Source organism: Lissotriton helveticus, chromosome 6, assembly GCF_964261635.1.
Source record: "Lissotriton helveticus chromosome 6, aLisHel1.1, whole genome shotgun sequence".
Lineage (NCBI taxonomy): Eukaryota > Metazoa > Chordata > Amphibia > Caudata > Salamandridae > Lissotriton > Lissotriton helveticus.
In genome coordinates this window covers 1,720,552,634-1,720,575,099 of record NC_136067.1, presented here as the reverse complement: position 1 = coordinate 1,720,575,099, position 22,466 = coordinate 1,720,552,634, and the positions used below count along the sequence as shown (strand labels likewise).

At 42.7% G+C, this 22,466-nt stretch overlaps 1 protein-coding gene across 1 annotated transcript in view; it reads left to right on the top strand.

The window, feature by feature from the left end:
- The window catches only part of PLEK (pleckstrin), a 318,328-nt gene that overhangs the window by 184,379 nt on the left and 111,483 nt on the right, over positions 1-22,466 (top strand). The window contains exon 4 of the mRNA XM_078649592.1: positions 20,735-20,826. Coding sequence (XP_078505718.1) covers positions 20,735-20,826 — 92 coding nt within the window. The remainder of the gene's footprint in view (positions 1-20,734; positions 20,827-22,466) is intronic.

The window sequence follows — 22,466 nt, the reverse complement described above, 5'->3', positions numbered from 1 at the left end:
AAGCAGCTTTGGGAGTGCTCCATATCTTCAACCACAGTAGTAGAGGATCTAACCCAACAAAATCCTCAAAAAATCCCATTCCCAGTGCTACGTGTGAAATACAACTTAGGGTAGTTTGGGGTATCACTAGGAGCTTACAGAAACATTTATTTTCTGCTGCTTGCAACTTTCTGGAGCAGCACTCCTGCACCATATACACCAAGTGAGAAACACTTGCATCTACACAGCTGGGTCATTTCCATGATTGGTTTACAGCCTAACCTTTTGACAAATCATTCATTTTACAGGCTCCCCCCATCATTTGCGTTCTCTGATCGTTTAACCACTCCCAAGACCCATTAGCATCAAGCAAAATTCCTAAATTGTTAACACAGGGTCATTTTGTCTTTAGATGTCCCCCCGACATTTGGACTTAGTACATTTAGGTACGCAATTCATCATAAATAATTTATGGCGATTCACCTTGAGATTTAATTTAGTAATAAAATCCTTAAAACCGTTTAAAAGATTCTGAAGGCTGTTTGCTGTTAATGCTACAAGAACTGTGTCGTCCGTGTATAAAGGTACCGGAACTGCATGGGTGCCAAATCAGGGCACATCTTTACAACATAACCCTAAAGATGCATCTAGGAAGTGAATATAAAATAAAAACAGGAAAGGGTCTAAACTACATCCCTGCTTAACTCCTCTAGTGACCCTTATTGGTTTTGTGCAATATGCACTTTTGTGTATGTGTCCCAATGCAGACCCCTTGCTTACTTTGCCACTGGATTCAAGCTAACCTGTCCTAGGATGCTTGTTTCCGGTCCAGGGAGGACCTGGCCTGGCAGTTTGGGCTGGACTGGCACAGGGTCAAGACTGATTTTCATATGGCTGAGTCCAAACGGATGGTGAAGTGAGCTAAAGAACGATGATGGATTCAACCCAGATTTGTGACTGGGGTGAGGGTGAGGGTCTGAAATGTTTCAGCACTCCGTCCATCATCTTCTTGTGTTTCCATTGCAGACGTCTAGCATGATCCAGCAAAGACTGGGCAATTCCTGCCTGGGCCATTAGTTCCCACAATATCCTCCTAGCTACTAAGTCGAAAGCACAGGAGAGGTCCATAAATGCCATGTGAAGGACACCTCTCCTGGCCACGAAATACTTCTCCAAAATGAGGGTTACATTAGGAGCCTGCTTTACAGTCACTAAACTAGGTCTGAAACCATATTGAAATGGCAAGAAGAAAGAAGTGGACTCTACCCAATCTTCCAATTTACAGAGGATGAACTTTGCTGTAGAGTCTATTAATGAAATTGGACCTTAGCATGCCTGTGAATTCCGGTCACTCTTTTAAAAAATTGGTACTATGGTAGCCTCGCTCAAAGAATGAGATAGATTACCCCTAACTGCTGCCCTTAAAATATTAGTTAAAAGGGGAGCCAAAAAGTCTACATTATGTTTAAATAGATCTATTGGGATCCCATCAGGGCCTGGGGCTTGCCACTGGATGCATTCTGGATGGCTTTGGTAAAAGATACTAGGGCTCTGAGGCTTACTAACTGATCCTTGATTAATACTAGGGAATCTGATCTAGGGCCCACTTCACGATCATCCCTCTCACAATCCAAGTTAAAAATGAGAGTAAAATGGTCAATCCAGTCATGTTCAGGAATATGACACTCAATGCCGGTGACTGGGTTGTCCACGAAGAAAGGCCGGGTCACTGTTTCCCCAAAAAGTCTATTGTCTTTCAGGTGAGCAGCTTTTTCTAAATCCTACAAGCATTAATTCTAAGTTCTTGACTCCTATTCTCGATAGCTTGCTTGTAATTATTTCTAGCTCCTCTAATATCATATATTTACCTGGAGTCTTATTAGTAGCCTTTTTGGTGCCTTAAATGCAGCTGTATATTAGGGGCTAAACTATGATTTAGCAGGATGCTCTTTTGGTGATTTATTTGCCAAAATAGTACTAATTTTATTGAAACTCTCCAGAATATTATCTGGAGCCTTATCCAGTGAGAAGCCGCAGGTAATGTCTTTAATGGCTACTATGATCAGGTTGCTGAAAAAAGTATTTGGTTCGACTTTGCTCCAGTTCATTCAAACTCCATTATTTATAGAGTAGCTGTCAGGCAACTTATTTGTGTCTGATATCTCTGAGTGTAGATTAATCTATCGTAAGGCATAAGAAGACAGGTTTATGATCACAGTAGGGGAGAGGGCACACCTCCTAATGCACAAGATTTCATGATGGATCAGTTGTCAGAAGCACAAATCTGTTGTGCTCCCCTTAGCCCTTCCTGTGAATGTGGGAGGATTTGAATTGCCCTGAGCAAAGATATCCAATGAGAAGATCAAGTTGTATTTTAATATTATTTGTCCTACGACTTCTCTATAAGTTCAGTGTATAAAATGGCTAATAGCGGCCCCTTGGACATTGGTAAACCTGCAAATGCGATCCCCACTATGACTGCATTTAGTGATATTAGTATCACTTGTCCATATAACTGAAAGTTATTTCCCTGTCTAAACACAAAGTCCAAAAGTATCCTCCCCAGTTGTTGTATGATCTCTATAGGCTGTGAAAAAAAGAAGTTAAAATAGAAATGTATTAAAATAGCATTTAGCAAATTTGTTGATTGTAAGTGTAAAGTTTGATGATGTCCTGGATGCTACAACTATAACCTTCAGGTTTTTAATAGCAAATGACACACCAATAACCAAGCCCCCCTTTCCACTTGCAGGAGATGATGGTGTTGCATGAGAGCAATAACATTTAAACCCATTTAAGGCAATGGAGTCAACAGCCCTAGTTTCCTGACAGCATACAATGTCACAATTATGAATGTAAGCCACCCAGGCTTCATTGTCTTTCAATTTGAATACTTTTTGGGTCAACAGGGGCTGTAGCCACTGTCACTTTAGATATTGAAGCATGGATGTGTGGCTAACAATGTATTCAAAATGTCATCCTTTGATTCACTCTCAGAATCTGATTTCTTTGTAGATCCCTCATCATCTTTTCCCTGTGTCTTATTCTTTTTTGGCTTGTCAGTAGTAGTGGCTGGATACAGCCTAGTCCCTTTGACAATAGCTTTTCTCCATCCTATTGAGCAACTGCATAATTATGGACTGCTCTTTTAGTTTATTCTGGTATTTCTCTTTCTCTTTAGCATGCGCTATCTTCCCCCAAATGTTTAATGCTTCGGATTGTGTGGGTCTAGAGACTGTCTTCATTTTATAACTTATCTCCAATCCTTTCAATTACGCTCAGGTCTAATTTACCAAATCTTGGAAAGCTCAAATGACCTTGCTTTTCAGTGATCTTGGGCTACTAACAAAGCCACAAACATGTACTGTGGAGAAGCGTGGCTCAGTGGTTAGAGGCGGCAGACTCGGAAGCTGAGATCGGCCGTGGACCAGGGTTCGATTCCCCGCCTCGGCGGGACTCGGGCTCAAAAATTCCACGGACTCGACAATTCTCGCTCCGGTGCCTACTCGACTCACGAGGTCACACTCTGCGACTCTGGGAAATAGCTAGCTTAATCTCCACTACGGCCCCTCGCGGCAGGATGCCTGGCTTTCACCTTGTGGATACCCTGCCGGGGTATCTCACAGGGGAATACCAGGACGGGTTCCCTAAGCAAGCGCCTTGATGCCTTCGGGTGATACGTGCGCTATATAAGTCGCAATACATTTATGTAACCTCACATTAGTTGCCATATAATGTGCTGGTGTACTTCACCGTACCATACCGTAATTGTTACATCATCTATCACAAGACTCTTAAAAACCCCTGAATAATGTAATGATTTTTGGATTATTCAACAATTAGTAAACAGTGAAATTCAACTTCACAATGTTTGGTTTTAATTCTGTAAATGTCAGAATTCTTTTCTGCAATGTCATAAAAATGTTAATACTTGAAGACTCGTTAACCAATCTCAATGCAGCACTTACAGAACAAATTAGCCTACAGCAGGGTAGCACCTTGTATCATCATCAACCAATAACAGCACACAGTACATCAACCAATGAATCATAGCACAGCACACTATGATGTGTGATCGCACTGCTTCACCAGAGAAAACAGAAGGTCATTCAACAATTAGAATTTTAAGGTTTGTCAACCTCTAACTTTTTTCACAAAAAGAATTTTCACACAACCATGAATAAAATCTCAACCAGTGGAAAATCCCCTTAATCAATGTAGCTTCACCTTGTGCTCAATTTGGCTCTGTCAACATCAATCACTATTAGTACTTTCACAACAGTTCGATAAAATCCCTAACTCAATTGTGTAATCAATGATACCTCAAGACCTACACCACAAATCTCTAGCAGACAAGAAAAAATTCCTTTAAAATGTTTTGTACACTTATCTTAATCTACAGACCCCCAGGCCTTATGGCTCGGTTTGAAGAGAGTCTAGTAGAAGGCATTATGGAGGCTACCCTGTGCATAGACAAAATCTTGGTACTAGGGGATCTAAATCTTCATTTGGTTAACCCCACTGACAATGCTACCAAGGATCCCCTGCCAGGCGCTAGTAAACCTCCAATTTAAGCAGATAGTAGGTGGTCCCACTCATCAGCTGGGACACTTGTTGGACCCCATATTTGTCAACTGGGGGATGTAGAAGCAATGACTCCCATCCCTATCCCATGGTCGGACCACTATCTGGTACCATTCTCCGTACGCATTCCCGGGGCAAGAGCACTGGTGCCAGCACCAAGATATTACTCTAGGAGGAGATGGGCAAACTTCTCCCAGGTAAAGTTATGTGCAGCACTCATCAAAGGAGGGAGTCCAGGGGGGGATGATGCGGATACCGCTAACTCCAACCTTTGCAAACGTATAACTGAGGCGCTTGATTGCACGTCTCCACTCTCGCGTGCCAAAGTAGGTGGTCGCACGCAGAAAACTGCACCGTGGTACAGTAATGAGTTGCGGGCTGCAAAGGCAGCACTAAAGCGAGTGGAAAGGCAATGGCGAGTAGCTTTCTCAATGGAAACTAGGGAGATTTATCTAACCGAGAGGCGACTCTATCATGGACTAATTAGGAAGTCCAAAGCTGCACACTATGCCACCAGAATCAGTGAGGCTGGCAACTCCACGAGGGAGCTTTTTCTGCTTTATAAATCTCTCTCGGGTGGGACTCCAGTCACTGCCCCAGATGAGTGCTCGGCGGAATCCTGTGATAAGATCGCAATTTTTTTCGCCGAGAAGGTAACCAAAATCTACTCATCTTTTTCTAGTCACCTCACGGCAGGGACTGAGTTCGTGGAAATCCCGAGGGATTGGGGGAATAGACACAGATTGACCAACTTCGTCACCCCGCCCCCGGAGAACCTCCTAAAGATATGTAAATCTATCAAGTCCGGATCCCCTCGGGACCCCACTACGCCTAAAAGGCTAGCTGATAGCTTGCCTGTGCTGGAACCCTACATCAGGCACCTGTTAGACCTGTCATTTAAGACTGGGATAGTGCCTAGAGACTGGAAGCAGGCGGTGGTTTTACCCCTGAGGAAGAAATCCAACATCAGTTTTGAAAAATTAGAGAACCTCCGACCTATCTCCCTTCTACCCTACCTGGCCAAAATTGCGGAGAAAGCGATTAATGTACAACTGATGGATTTCGTGGAGGAGGCTGCCCTCCTGCATGACACCCAGTTTGGCTTTCGTTCCCGCCACTCCACGGAATCGGCGCTTCTGATGGCAGTGGAGACTCTTCATCAAGGGGTGGATGAAGGACAGACCATGGCCCTCATCCTACTGGATCTAAGTGTGGCATTCGACACTGTAGCACATACCACCTTGCTACAGTGTCTGAATAATGGAGGACTATCGGGCACTGCACTTAGATGGTTCCAGTCCTTCCTGACGGGAAGAGGCTTCCAGGGCCGCCAGGGTGAATGCTATTCCGGGGAGATCTGCTTGGGACAGGGCGTGCCCCAGGGCTCGTCCCTGAGTCCGACCCTGTTTAATTTATATGTCTCCCAGGTGGCCTCTATTGTGGAGGGCCATGGTCTGAATATCGTATCCTACGCCGACGATACGCAGCTGGCAATCTCCCTTTCGCGCGCACCCGGTCTTGCGGCGGAAAAATTTAGAACATATATGCGGGAGCTGGCAACCTGGATGTCCACCAATTGCCTCAAATTGAATGGCAATAAGACCGAGGTGCTCGTGGTGGAGGGTGGCCCATCTGTGTGGTCGTCGGCGTGGTGGCCCTCTTGCCTAGGCGAGGTCCCAATCCCCTGCCGGGAAGCCAAGAATCTTGGAGTCTGGCTTGATGCTGATTTGTCCTTTGGACCTCAGATAGGCCGTGTGGTGGGTGTCTGTTTCAGCGTCCTAAGAGGTCTGCGGAAGGTATTAGATCTTCTTCCCATGTCGGCCCACAGGACGCTGGTGCATTCCCTCGTGACATCGCGCCTAGACTACGGCAACCTACTGTACCTTGGAGCTACCAGTAAGGTGCTAAATCGTCTCCAGGTACTGCAGAATGCAGCAGCTCGCCTTATTCTGAAGCGTCCTAAAAGATCGGCCTCCAAAGCAGCCCTTCAGACTCTTCACTGGCTCCCGGTGAAGAGCAGGGTGGAGTTTAAGGCCCTCTGTACCTGTCACCGTATCCTTAATGGGAGGGCACCAGCACCACTCCAGAGTTTGGTCTCCAGATGCGAACCCACGCGAGCGTTGCGCTCCTCCCATGGTGGCCTATTAAAGGTACCCAGGACGAGAAAGGCTCGCATGGGAGGCAGATCCTTTCGCTATTTGGTGGCGTAGGGCTGGAATGCCTTACCCTTGGACCTTCGTCTAGAAGTATCTGAAGCCGACTTCAGGAAGAAGCTAAAAACACACCTTTATGCACGATAAACCTAGCTGACTCTGTGGCCCGTTTTATGAGCTTCTATCTGTCTTAGCGCAGGGACACGCTAGCTTGCGTAACCGCGCGCTTTATAAAACTCCCTTATTATTATTATTAATATCCCGGGATCTTGGGCTAAGTCGAGCCCAAAAAGCTGTTCAACTTCTTCGCAATACGCGCATTAACGTCAATAATTCATCCAACTGTAGCATTCAACAATGTCAACAACAACAATTACAACTGCAATACATAACCCTATTAATACTCACACCTCCATTACAGCAAACAACTTCAAAACTGCCCCTTGCCAGTCTTTAGATTCTGGGCTTTGGGCTATGGAACTCAGGTATTACTCTAACTCAGGGTAATTATTTATAGCTCTTCTTCTCATAGCATAATCCCTTCTCCTGCTACTAAAATTGTTAGAGCTGAAACAGGGATTTACAGTAATGGTTTACCTGCATCAGGGCTAAACCCTCTCACATGTGAAGGATCTTTGCCGTTGTTTTAGAGAAGTAGAGGATTAAGCAATACATCAAATGATAATCACAATAACTGTTCTAATACTTGATCACCAAATAAAGTTGGTAGTATTTTAAAGGGTTTTATTAATCACATCTTTTAGTAGATTCTCCTTATTGCAAATCGCAAGGTAAATTCATATTAAATTCACAGGTGAATATATAAATGACAGTAATATAAAATCAATATTGGTTAATCAAATCATGTAATAAATGCGTTCAAGCACGTCCCATAAAGGGAAGAATCCCTATTCTCATAGCAATGGGACCTAAGAGTCAGGGTCTGGGTAAATGGAAAAGAGTAGTGGTCTCTATAGAAAGCGAGGGCCGTGGCAATGATGTACTGCTCTAAGTACAGGCACTATATAGACATCACATTTCATGAAACCTTTGCAGCATGTTCCTGTTGCTTGAACATGAAATACCTTGAACAAACAAGAGACAAGAGGCATTTGGCAAAACAGGAGCAGTTGGCTTAATTCAACAGAGCGACAAGGAGAACAGTTACAGGTGCAAGGTCTGAGGACTGTCTCACTTTAAAATCAGGCTGCTGCCTCTTTTTATACAGTTCATCGTGGCCAATAAAGTATTTCTTGAGGTCCATCTATGTTAAAGAATATAAGCTGCTGCCTTTGGAGTCATAAATTAATTGTCTAATGAAAAGTTGGGGAGAGGAAGTAGCCTTACGGCTAGAGTTGTCGACTTCGAAGCTGAGAATCCAGGTTTGAGTCTTGGCAACAACGCTCAACATCCTATGATTCTTGGCAAATCACTTGGGGCCAGATGTAAGTAATCCCCGGATACAGATTATTAAATACCGAATCATACCGATTCGGTATTTAAGAACTGGCAATTGAGATGTAGGTATTTTTACCGATTCAATTACCGAATCGGTAAGATTCGGTAATTACCGAATCGGTATTTACCTATTCGGTAATTGCCGTTGATTCCTATGGGCCTTGAGGCCCATAGGAATCAATGTCAATTACCGAATCGGTAAATACCAATTCGGTAAAATTACCGAATTTACAAGGGGGACAGGGTGTCACTTTGACACCCTGTTGCACCCCTGATTCTGGCTTGTGTGCAATGTGACACACATACATGCCCTTAGGGCATGTATGTGTGCCACATGGCACCGGTGTCCATGCACAGATGTGCATGTACATAGAAATTCATTATTTACCACCAAGTATTATTTGGTGTTAAATAACGAATTCCTAAGGGCCTGTGGCACTGTTTTCAGTGCCACCTACATCTGGATTTACAGAATCGGTAAATTTACCGATTCGGTATTTGACCAAATCGGTAAATATACCGAATCTGTAACTTTACCGATTCTGTAAATTTAGGCCCCCTACATCTCAAACTCCAAATACCGGTCGGTATTTGGCGACCTACATCTGGCCCTTAATCTCCCCATGCCCAACAAAAGTGTCTGTCTGTAACGCAACTGGTGCTCATGTAAAGCGCTCTGATACCTGATATCGTCGGGTCTAGTTTGTGCTACATAAAACTCTAAAAAGAAGTACAAGTGGCTAGTGGGTAACTTATCCAGATGTCCAGCATGGGGAGCATCTGATCAATGCATGTGCTGTGTTCTGATTGGCTATATGTTCAGAACTCATGTGGTGTTTTGGGAGCGCACATACCCCTCCAGATATGTGTGCTTAATTGGGGCAGCACACTTTACTACAGCCTCTCATTCAGGTACAGTAATCCACAGCTGAAAGTGGTTCTTAGGCATTGTGAGTGCACCACATCGCATCAGGCATCCTCGTCTTCTCCATTAAATCAATGGGGTAACACCCACAAAATCAAAGGACCTGGGTATCAATGATATACAAAAACAATGGCCCTAGACTATTAATTAGATTGAGTTAATCCACAGGTTAATTTATAGCTTAGAAATGCGATTCAATCTGCATTAAAGAAATCAAGCTACATGGGAGAAGAAGGTTATTGGAAAGGCAATGAAACACCAAACCCACATTTCAAAATTTGTATTTATCAAAAAAACGGGATGACACAGTTATTTATATTATCATCAACACTTCAAATAAACGGCGCAAGAAATGAAAGAATTAAAGTCAAAGTGAAAAGGGGTGCTCGAGTGGAGAAGAAAGGAGAAACATTAGAGCATAGATTCAATTATTTACAAAAAACACAATCAGGCGGTATTATTTCCGCTGATTAATTAGGCCTGTCCAAAATGGTTTTCTGAAGGGGAAAAGGGGGACTATGGAGGGTACAGGCACAAAAACTAAAAATGTCGACGTTTCGACCCTTGTGCTCTAGGGAATTTTGCTTCCTCGGCTGCGGGTCTTCCTCAGGACTGGGGGGGGGAGGGGGAGGGAAGAGCAGGGCGCGGGGCTGGCCGTGATCGCACTCGTTGTCTGGATCAGCCACCTGGAGTATAAAAATGAGGTAGGATTTAAAATTGGTTCTTTTCCGTAGTGGTAATTTGTATAGGGGTTTGGTGAGTACATTACCAACACAGCTGGTTAGGTGCGACTCCCTTCTTGCTGGTTAGGATTCACCTGTTAGGTAAATACAAATGGGGGACATAGGTGAGAGCCCGTCTCCCGACGGCTACAACCTACTGAATATTATGTCCACCTCTAAAAATATAAGGACTCACCTAGTTCGAATTCAGATGGTCTCTTATTGAAATTAAATTGTAGTGTGAAGATTAGAACCTGCAAGGAACGAATGGGATCAATTACCATCCACAATAGGATCAGTGGTACAACAGTTAATGGCGCTCCACACTGGGTTCATTGGCTGTTTAATGAAGGAAAACTGCACTTACCAATATTATATGTGGCAGAAGTTTCCTACCGGCGCCTCCTGGGCAATCCGGTAATACAGGGAATTGTTAAACCACAGTCAGTGTCCCTGTATCCAAACTTGTGGCTTCAAGATTAAATATGCCACTAATTTGCTCCCGCAGGGGTACAGGTATCGGAGTTGCCTGTGAGTAAAAATGAATAATGCAGAGAAGTTCGAATGAGAAACTGCTTCTATCGTACTGCAACAGATACGTAAGTTCAGCAATCGAAGGGTGTAACGGGTCGACCCATCGAAAGTAACATACCTGTAAGGCTATCACCCTGCGTGTTGCAATGGGTTCAGGGGTTTTGAGCACCAGTCGCCATCTCTGATTCCAAACGGGTGGAGGACGCGGTGGAAAACGGAGCCTACTTCCGTGTTTCCACATGCGATCACGTGGTATACCTTTCCGCCAATAGGAACAGGCCGTATCTGAGCCTCGACACTAAGGACAGACTTCAGAGCGGGCACTCGGATGGATACGATCGGCATTAGAAAAGGGGACTACTTCGAATGTTAACATTATTTCAGATGTATCACGATACCAATAAGAATTGATTACATATTAAGGTACAATTGCACACAATCTTTAATCTGGGTACCATATAGTGTTGCAATTTATGGCATCAATTAATGTCTGATGGATCTGACCCATTTAGAAAAGTAAATACCACCTTGTTTATTACATCTATCTGCATTTTAGATATTAGCACACGGAAGAGTGTGCACACATTGAGTAACATAACAAAAAGTTAAAACATTACAAAATTACAAAAGACAAACACTCGTTACCATAAACAGTGTACATGTCATGTATACTAGAATCCATTATCATGACCATATTGTTATATACAATGGTTTCTACGAGTTAGATAGTCAGAATGTTTACAACAATTATTTGTCAACCATTTCTAATTGATACCATCTGTCTCAGGACCTCTTCCCGGTCATTGAGGCCACGGTTCACTGTGTCAAACAGGTGCATCCAACGGCATTCTCGAGTACTTAAAAGTTTTGCATAGTTCCCACCACAAGGATTTTTAGTAACTTTCTCAATTATCCACCAAGTGAAACGTTCAGGTTGGTGGTTAAATCGTAAAAAGTGATCCACTAGTGGTGCACCTGGTACCTTGCAGCGTATTTTGCTGCAATGCTGTAATATGCGCGTTTTTGTTTTCTGAGTGGTTTGTCCGATGTACATGAAACCACACGGGCACAGTATGGCGTAAATAACGCCCGTCGTGTTACAGTTGGTATGTTGTTGGAAAGTGTGGGTGTAATTATTATAGGTACAGGATTTCCTCTCCGATGTCATTTTACATGCCTTGCAGCTTCCGCATTTGGAATGTCCCAATACTGGGGGAATGTTCCAGAGTGATGTTTGGTTGTCTGTTTTATTTTGTGGCAGCATGGAATGTACCACAAAATCTTTGACACTTCTACCTTTGCGGAAGGCATGCATGGGAGGTTCAGTTATCCCTATCTCTTCCGCTACTAGGTGCCAATGTGTATTAATAGATTGCTTGATTTCAGTGCTGCGTGTGTTAAAGGTTGTTACACATATGAGTCTGTTGTCCGTTTTGTCCACTCTTGGCTTGGGTTCTAACAGGGACTCTCTGTTGTTGAACCATGCTCGTTTGCGAGCTTTTTTAATCATACTTCTAGGGTAACCTCGATCAATTAACCTTTTCATCAATATGTCAGACTCCCTAAAGTAATCTAGTTTTTTAGTGCAGTTACGCCTTAACCTCAGGAACTGCCCAAAGGGTAGGTTGTCCCTGAGGTTGCGGGATGGTGGCTTGAATATCTAAGTAGTGTTTTTTTTTCTGTTGTTTTTCTGAAAAGCTTGGTGTACAGGGAACCATCCTCCTCTTTTATTGTTAAATCTAGGAAATTAATCGAGTTGTTACTGTTCTCGATGGTGAATTGTATGTTTTTGTCTCTTTCGTTTAGCCAAGTGTGGAAGAGCATTAGTTCATCCACCGTGCCCCTCCAAATGAGGAGCACGTCGTCTATATACCGACGCCATTCTAAAATCTTGGGTCTGTATGGATTGATGTCATTTAAAATCCATGTGTGTTCGAAGGCATCCATGAAGATGATCGCTAGATTGGGAGCAAAGCTTGCCCCCATCGCCACTCCACTTGTCTGTTCATAAAATTTACCATCAAAGACAAAGTAATTCCTTCTCATTGCAATTTCCAGTAGTGACAGAATGAAACTAGTTGGTACCCTATGTGGACGTGGTCTGCTCTCTAATACCATTTCGATTGTAGTCATTGCTGCTGGCTGTGGAATACTTGTGTACAAGGACGAAATGTCCATTGTCACAAGTAACTCTTGAGTTGGATCAAAAAGTTTGCCATCTATAAGTTGTATCACTTGTATGGTATCTCGTAGATAGCATGTGGTTGACTCCGCAATGGGCTTTAAGAAGATGTCTATGAATTTACATAGTGGTTCCAATACTGACCCACACCCCGAGATGATGGGCCTCCCTGGTGGTGCAACTAAGTTCTTATGTATTTTGGGGACCGTATATATCGTCGGGACTCGGGGATATGCATTATTAAGGTATTCATATTCTGATTTGGTGATTATCCCTTCCTGCTGGGCTTTGTCAGTTATTACCCTGATGGATGTAGCTAATTCTTCGGTGGGATCTTGCGGGAGTCTCCTATAGTTGCCCTCTTTGGATAGTTGGGAAAGGATCTCTGCCTTGTAAGTGTCTCTTCCTTGAAATACAATAGCCCCACCCTTATCTGCAGGCTTTATAACTATTTCCTGGTTGTTATTTAGGTTAGTTAGAGCCTGTCTTTCGTTCTTAGAGATGTTGTATTTCACGTATTTCTTGTCCTTGAGTAAGTTGGTAACATCTCCCAGCACCATTTGTTCATATGCCAAGATCCTTGGTGGCATCATGTGTGTTGGAGGAGTAAAAGTGGATAGCGGTCTCAGTCCGGTACTACTTGTTGTATTAGTGTAGGGAATTTTGTTGAAATGATATTTCAACCGAACTTTGCGGAAAAATTGGAAAAGTTCCAATTTTAGATTGAAACTATTCGGTAGATTAGTCGGGACAAATGACAACCCTTTTTGCAACACTTGCTTTTCATCATCTGTAAGGTTATAGTTGGATAGATTGACTAGAGAATTGTTATGTACAGGTGTAGTATTCCTATCTACCATCTGTAGTGTTGTGAGCGGGTTCGGATGTCCCCATGGGATTCCTGTTCGAAGTGTACTTGTTTGCCTCTCCCTCGGTTCCAAGTTTGTTGGCCCCTGTTCTGTTTCCATGGTGCTCGACCACGGCCCCCTGGGCGTCCCCAGGGGCGTCCCCGGCCTCGTTGATCTGTCCATGTGTCCTGTTCTAAAAAAGACTGGTCTCTTTCTGGTCCTGCAGTGCTGGTGGATGGTTGGTCTGTCTCAGAGCCACTGCTGACTGAGGAATTGGAGAAGGTGTTGTATCTGCGATACCCCCCTCTACCTCTAGTGGTGTATGTGCCTCTTGTGTCTTGACTGTAGTATCCCTCCGTGAGGTAAGGGTAAACCTTCTTTTTGTCAAACGCCTTGATGTCGTTAGCTAGTTTGTCCAATTTGAAGGTTTGTGTGTATATGTCAAATTCCTTTAGGGTTTTGTCTAATTTTTCCAGAGTTTCCTTGGCGTTTTTTAGGGCCGTGTCTTCAGTAATCTCCCTCCTTAATTCAGTAATTTCTTTAATCAACCTTGTAACCTCCTCCAGTGCGGTTTCAACTCCAAGCACCATCCAGTGCCTGGAGCAATTATTAGATATAAAACTGAATTTCCCTTTAAATACCGGATTGTCCACAAATATTGCAGGTTCGTTCCGAACCTGGAGACCCACTGGAATTACGTTGGCTTGGAGATATTGTGCCAATGTGTGTCCGTGGAGTCTGGTTCTGACAAGTTTCTTTTCCAAACGCTCCAACTTATTGATTTTATCAGTTAGTGTGGGATCTATTAGGCTGACTGGCCTACCTAGGAAGCTGCCCCCTCCCTGTTCGCCAATCAGATTCTTAATGTAATCTTCACTATAGGTTAAGGTTTCATTGTCAACCATGTCTGGAGGTTGAATATGAATCGAAACACTTTTCAAATAGTGTTAGTGTGTGAATTGGCACAGTAACATATATAGTACAAAACATATAACAAGTCACAAAATACAAAATACAACCCTCGCAGGAATACCTGCACAAGAGACCATTAAATCAATGGGGTAACACCCACAAAATCAAAGGACCTGGGTATCAATGATATACAAAAACAATGGCCCTAGACTATTAATTAGATTGAGTTAATCCACAGGTTAATTTATAGCTTAGAAATGCGATTCAATCTGCATTAAAGAAATCAAGCTACATGGGAGAAGAAGGTTATTGGAAAGGCAATGAAACACCAAACCCACATTTCAAAATTTGTATTTATCAAAAAAACGGGATGACACAGTTATTTATATTATCATCAACACATCAAATAAACGGCGCAAGAAATGAAAGAATTAAAGTCAAAGTGAAAAGGGGTGCTCGAGTGGAGAAGAAAGGAGAAACATTAGAGCATAGATTCAATTATTTACAAAAAACACAATCAGGCGGTATTATTTCCTCGTCTTCTCCACCTCCTTGTGCACGGGGCACTGTGTTGGTGGCATGGGTTGAGCACAGCATTTCTAAAGGCGCGTGGGTTCTAGCTGTTATGGCCATTGTCCCCTTGTGCCTTACCCCTGTTTCCTGATTTGTCTCAGGGAACCCAGCTTGTGAGTATGTAGCGCAATTGCAACTTTCTTCCTCCTCCAATATCTTTTGGGCTATAAAGACTTTTTCCCTTTCTTTTTGTAGCCTTAAGTAGGAGACTGTGTGCATGATGTACCCACTGCTCAACAGATTTGCAAAGTTCAAAGAGTTTTTTTATGTTCTCCAAGACTGCCTCAGTGAAGGTAGTCAGGTTGACAGGTGATGTCTCTGCTTGTCTACCTGTGATGTGGTGGTGTTTTAATGACACAGGTCCCAGGGAAGGGGCTCCAGGGGAGGAGCAGGCCATAGTCTAATTGTCGGAGACCTGGATGGTCATTTTTAAATTGGTCATCAAGTCTCGCCCTAATAGATTGATTGGTTGGGGCTGAGGGAAAATATATTAGATGTCTTCTCAGGCGACTACCTCCTATATCCAGTTTGAGGGGTTTATTGTCACTGTACCCAAAAACTCTTGCATAACCATAGTGTCTTTCGATAAGGGGACTATCCCTTCCCTTAAACATGGCCTTGTCACCCCATGCCTCTGTGGAAGCTGTATGGTGTATTGTATAGGGTCTTCTTCTGGCTGGCCCGTGGTTGACTGGTGTGTGTGGTTGTGTGTCTTTTCTTCTTTGAGCATCAGTTACTGAGTTTCCCCCTTCGTTAACTGGGAAAATCCTGTAACCTCAACCTCGTCATCAGTTGACGGGAAACAGAGGCTCCTTTCCTCATCCTTACATGCTGTGTTACTATCTAGAACCACCACACATCTCCCTGTCAATTGTATATGTTCACTCAAACCAGTGGGAGTGTGTGTTCCCTATGCTGCTGAGTTTCTATGTGTTGGATGTTGTAGACTGGGGGTTGGGCTTTTGGGGACTTTTGTGAGGGACTTGGGTTGCGCTGGAATCGTCTGGGCTTGCAAGCCTGTTGGTTTCTCATGCTTGGGCCTAATTATCCGTCTGTTGGTGGGAGGCCTACCGGGTTCTATTATTGGTGGATTGGAATTTTCCTATTGCAGGTGGAGATGGCATGAGCACCTCCATTCCTGCACATGGGGGTCGGGGTGAGGGGGGGTGGGGTAGGTGCTGACGCCTTACTTTCTATCGGTAATGTAGGGTTATCGATCTGGGCCTCTTCGACGCTGGCTCATAACTCTAGTAATGCCTCTCTCCTGTCGAAGTTCCCTCCTTAGGTCAGGGAAACATGTGCGTGCCATTTGTGTCAACACTCATTATGTTTGCCAGTGTGGGGAACATGGTTTCCATGTGTTTTAATGTCGAATCCATGATAATTGTGGTAGTTGTGGAGGAAAAAATACCACTTAACTCTTTTTGGGGAGTCTTTGTTTTGATCTGATCGTGGGGACAAATGTATGTGGTGCACTCCGACAGTTTTATATATGATGAGCTTAGTGCTATCTACAGAAGCATCAAGCAATTCAATATGAATAAACACAGATGGCAATGCATCTGAAGGGTTTATGACATAGGTGCAAAGGATGCAATAAAAACAGTATATGCTCAATATCATCTTTTCACAAAATACAGTTTCCAATGAATAACAGCGCCCACATGTGAAGTATGAAAAAATAGGCAGGAAAAACATTAAACATTAGAACAGTATCTGCTTGATATTAATTTGTGTACTATATACAGTTTGCAATAAATAGTAACACCATAACATCATATGTACATTACACCAACTCAACAAAAATCTGACATAAAAAAATGATTGCTTTGTCAAAAATGTCATAGCCTAGTCCTAGGGCCTCCTATCCTGTGACTAGGGGAAGCTCTGCACAGTACACTGTGCTAAGTAAGCCTGATGGTCTGCCAATATTGGATCCGGGACAAAGGTAATGGTAATAAATACGGAAAACGGAATACCTCAAAAACCACAGGCCCCTCTTGCCCAGCCTCAAGTTAAATCTAGTTTGCCAGATCTAAATATTTTTCCATAAATGTCCAAATAGCACCCTGTATAACACCCAGGAGTCATGTGTACCATCTGTGCCATGCCCAGCGTTCCGAACGATCACCACCTCTCACTCCTTTCAGATTCCAACGGTGTTAAGAAATCAGTGGCACTGAGAAACCCTTTTAGATGAAAGAATATAAGATTGAGGTTCCAACTACACCCAATCAGGATAGCTATATCACAACAATAGTGTCAAAGGGCTATACAATAAATATTCACTTTTCCTAGCATGCTATATAAAAAGTAACTTCCACTGGATTGCCCCTGAGGCTGCCTTGCGACTACTCAGTTAGGACATATAAAATAGGTAATAAGCCAGATTCTGTCAGTGACAGGGCACTCAGGTTCTCTTTTTACACTTCTCCCTGGTTTACCATATGCCAGACGCTTTAGATTAGGTTCTGAAGTAGTCTCTTACCCTCTCTTACGGCTGCTTCAGGACGGACCTTCTGGCTGCAGATTCAGCAGAACTTTCAATCAATTGCGGTGTCTGCTCACCTTCCATGATGCACCAATGTGAATCCGTCCAGGTGGGGTCTCCTTCCTTGGGCTGCTGTCAGGTTTGAGGTACCAATCAGCTCCGATGGTGCCTCACCAAAATGTTGCTTGAACATGAAATACCTTGAAAAAACAAGAGACCAGAGGCATTTGGCAAAACATGAACAGTTTGTTAAATTAAACAGAGAGGCCTGGAGAACAGTTACAGGCGCAGGGTCTGAGGACTGTCTCCATTTACAATCAGTCTGCAGCCTCTTTTTATACAGTTCATCGTGGACAATAAAGTATTTCCAGAGGTCCATGTGCAGCAAGGAATGTAAGCTGCTGCCTTAGAAGTAAGCCTGGGCAGAGTTCATGGACTAAGTGCAAAAAAAATCCACTGTGCTATGGGGAGCTCGACAAGTGGTGGAGTGCGTTAGATAAATGCTGTTCGTGGTGATTTTCAGCTCTGTGTGTTTGTCCGCTCTGTGTAATCATCGCGAACTCCACCATGCACAGCGCAAGCGGGTGTTGCTTCCTTTCTGCTGCTTGAGCAGGTTTTTTCACTCGAGTGGAAGCTTTCTTAACGTGAACAGACAGTTTCTCAATACGAGCGGTCGCGAGCATATGCGACCACTCGCAATGAGAAATCCGACGCCCGCTTTGAGAAATCTCACAGAGAGGTTGATTTTCCACTCTTGCGCTCACCAACTTGACCTTGACGATCGCAAACGAGAAAAAATCCCACAGGGAGGTGGATTTTCCTCATTCACACTTGCCAACTTGATGTTGGCATTCATGAGCGAGGAAAAATACTCTGCTCCGCTATTCGAAGCGTAGTTTGTCGGAACTCAGCGAGCTACGCGTAACGCAGAGTGCGGAAAATTGCACAAACTTCGCAAGTGGAGTGGAGTTCACTGACCAGGCTTATATAAGAGTCATAAATTACTTGTCTAATGGAAAATACAAGTGGACCTTGACCGTGCATGGACACAATGTGGCCAGTGGGTAACGCGTCCAAATGTCTGGCATGGGGAGCGAGTGATCACCGCATGTGCTGCGTTCTGATTGGCTATATGTTTCCAACTCCTGAGGAACCTGACTTTATGGTATTTTGGGAGAGTGCATGTGTGCTTTATTTGGGCCAATTCCCTTGACCATTGTTGCTGCGCCTATATGTGGGATTGATCTATAGTTTCCTGTTCGTGCATTTATCTGCCAGCTTCATGCCACCCCACCTGTGACCTATCAATGAGTAAACACGTGCCTAGGTCTCAGAGCCTGCCTGACTACATATTTGCGAGTTGGGTTGATGTGGAGCTCACAACCTGCAAATTCATTAATAAAGACGCGATTTCTTCTCATACATGAATGTATCATTTTTCATATAAGCATCAACTTTTTCTATATTAACATGCTCTTCTGGTTGCCCGACAGCCAATCACTGTCCAATGCTCTCCTGGGAACAGGATCGGTCCTCATCTTCTCACACAAATACAGTAGTCCACAGACTTCAATGTTACTCTTTCAACTAAATTATAACAACTATGTGCTCACAGGGAATTTGCCTCTTTCAGGCTTACTTTCCCATATGTAAGCTTTAACCTTCTAATATCAAGTTTCCAAACAATAGTCTTTGTAGAAGTGGAAACATCTGTACTAATAAAAAGAAAACATTTAGCAGAATCATCATTGATGTGGAAAACCAAGTTGGTTATAAAGTCAAGCTTATGTTTTAAACTCAACATTTCAATATCTGAACTCTTCATTACCCCATTAAACGACAAATGTTAGTCATGTATATACAGTGGTCTTTGTGTAAGTAGAAACATTCAGCGGAAATACTTGAAAATATATAAGTAGCCTATTAATTATTATAAAAACATGCTCATAGGGAGGACAAGAAACAAACTTTTTACATGCGTATTTAGCATTTTCTATTCAAGTTTATTTTTCAAGCAGCATAGCTTCAGTCATTTGAGATCTAGAGTGAGTAAATAGGATAGCTTACAGTTTTATGCATTCTAAACATTATTTTCATTAAAGCTTGCACGTTAATTTTGCTAATTTTATTACAACCAACTACTTTCTTGTTAATTTAAAATCTCTTTCTCACCAGCAATTGCTATAAGTGATCGATTGTCATCATAAACTTAGAAACATTCATGCCCCCACTATCACTGCCCTAACAGCGATGCTATTAGTAAACCAAGCAAAAAGTCAGATGTCTTATGTCCCTAAATATAATCTAGTATTTTACTATAGAAAGAGTAACATTATAGAAGTTTATTTTTGTTCAGCACACATTATTTCAAGGTGCCTCATTTTGTGATGAGGAAAAGGAGGCACTGCGAAAAAAGTAATTGCCTAGAATCACAGAATGTGGTCAGGTGGAAGCCAGGATTGATGCAAGGTTTTTTTGGTTTCATGCTGCGTAAATCAGCAGCTACATGGTTTCTGTCACCCGTTTTAGATCAAAGCCTAATGCTTTGTGTTTAATTCTTTGAGGCACTAAATTAGTGCACTATGATAAATAGATCCATGCTATGCATTTTTCATAAGGATTGGTGGTGGTATTGTTTGTGGAGGTTGATGTTTAATCCGGAAGTTAAAATATAAACCTGAGCACCAACCCTAAGTCAGTGCATTGAGATCATTTGCCACAAACACACAAAGCACACCATTTTCTCTGCCTCGCTAACATCTTTATTTATAGTCAACAAGTCTTTGATGAATTCATCCACCCACTCCTCACCACCAAACTATTCATTCAGTATGCCATGCAGCCCTGTCTCTGATTTCCATCTATCCATCCACTGATTGGACAAGATTCTATAATGAGAGATGAGTTGTAAATTCCACCATACATAGATGTTTGTATTTTTATTTTGGGAAAGAACCCCCCCCCCCCCCCCCCGTTAACCACCCCCCACCACCACCGCAACCCCTAAAATCTAATTTGCAGACATGCTCGTTACCTTTAGTATGGGAGACAATCTGACAAAATTTGCCAACTTCTATTCCGGCCTTCTCCCCAGGTCACCATGGTGAATTGCAGCAGGCACAAGGGCTTCAAGGTGTGAGAGAAAGAGAGGCAGGGAGGGAGGTAAAGAGATAGAAGAGGGTGAGAGAGAAATTTGTTGTATGGAAAGAGCGAGATGGGGCTGGGTTTGAACATGTTTTCCAGGGCTGCGTTGGGTTTCCCTGACTGGCCCTGACTACTACACGGTAGGGAAGCTCACTGGACACAGTCTATGAAGATGATGAAAGTTAGCCAATGGACTGGGTTCCTAATGGTTTTATTTATCTTTATACAGTGCCCTGTACCTCACAATGAAAGACCCCGACAAAGGAATAAAGGAGTTAACGTTGGAAAAGGATAAGAAAGTGTTCAATCACTGCTTTACAGGTAAAGAAAAGGCCCTTCAATGCCCTTCTTCAATTGCAAACTGTGCAATCTGCCTTTCTGCTCCATTGAATGCAGAGAAATAAAATAGAACAGTGGCAGGCCAGCTAAAGATCAATGACACGAGAAATGACTGGAACATTCTGCTCGACTGTATTGTCAGTACTGATGAAAGCTTAACACTGCATGTGGTGATCTAATAACAAAAAATGACGTTGCAAAAAAAAAAACATTTCCGCAGACACCAATGGATAATGTGCTTTGGATAAAACTTCTTTAATGGCTTCTTATCCTTTGGATTGATTATATTTATTTTCGTTTTTAACAGGAACATTTTCACTTAACCCTGAAATTATAGAACAAAAACAAACACCATGCTTTGTCATAGAACCTAGCTATGTTATACTATGCTACAGTTTCTTAAAGAGTCATGCTTTTGTTCTACTTTTATATTCTTCAAATGAATCTTAAGTGCTTTCAATACATCCAAGGTATGTAACAGTCTGGTTTAATCTGTTTTAGCTTTGGACAAACAACCAGAAGTATCACTTCTTGCTGTTCCCATATCCAATCTCAGGACCATTGATCTTGAAAAATGTTCAAATCTGAAGGACAAGTCAAGGAACCTAACTCCCCCCCAATATACCATTTGATGTTATTGCTAACATTAAAACTTAAGAAAATAACTTTTCAAGTGCTTCTTCTAAAGCTTTAAATGTCGATGACTGCAAAAAGACTAGTAGAAAATCCAAACCTGGAAATCATTTCTAACTCTTAGGCCCTGATAATGAGTGAGTGGGTGTTTTTTAGCCCACACACAAATTCCTGCTTGAGCAACGGTGGGAATTCCGAGTTGGGTGTTATTTAATACACCCAGCTATCACTTTTATTTAATTTTATTACATTTAACTGGTCAAGCCTGTTGAAATTTAACAGGAGAAAAGGGTACTGTATTTAAAATACAATGCAGATTTTGGTGCATTAAGCACTAAAGTCCACGTTATTACCCAAAAAACTGAGAATAGGCACCATTGATCACAACCGATAAATAATGTATCATAGTGTACTGTACTCATAATCAAGCCTTAGTATTAGCAAGTCAAACCCCTTGAATTACCATGATATCAGGATCTATCCTGCTGAGAAACCTTCCCATAGTGACCTAAAACGCCTTAATGACAACCTAAAGGAATGTTAAGTCAGTACAGCTAAACCAAGGTCAAAATCCTCCTGTAATAATTCCAAAATGAATTCAGCACCATGCTTAACTGGAAATAATACCCTTGGTAAACACTACTTAAAGAAATAAGGTTAATGAGGCTCAGATGCTTTTTTGGACTCTCATCTCGATGCTTGAATTGACAGTGAGATATCCAATCTGACCAAGTCAGACAAAACATCGAATTCAACATTAAGGGACGACGACGTAGAGGGTAAGATATCATAAGAAACAACCATTCACTTTCTATAACTAAATTCCACAATAGATGAAACTAAGGTCTTCTTGCCAATGAGGGAGGAACCATTATTACATGAGGCCCTCCCTCTATAGCTTGGGTGAAACCCTCAGAATCCGAGAATGGGATGGAATGTGTGTAAAGACTCACTTGGCTAAAGGTCCATTACGGCATCTGTCTCCAGTT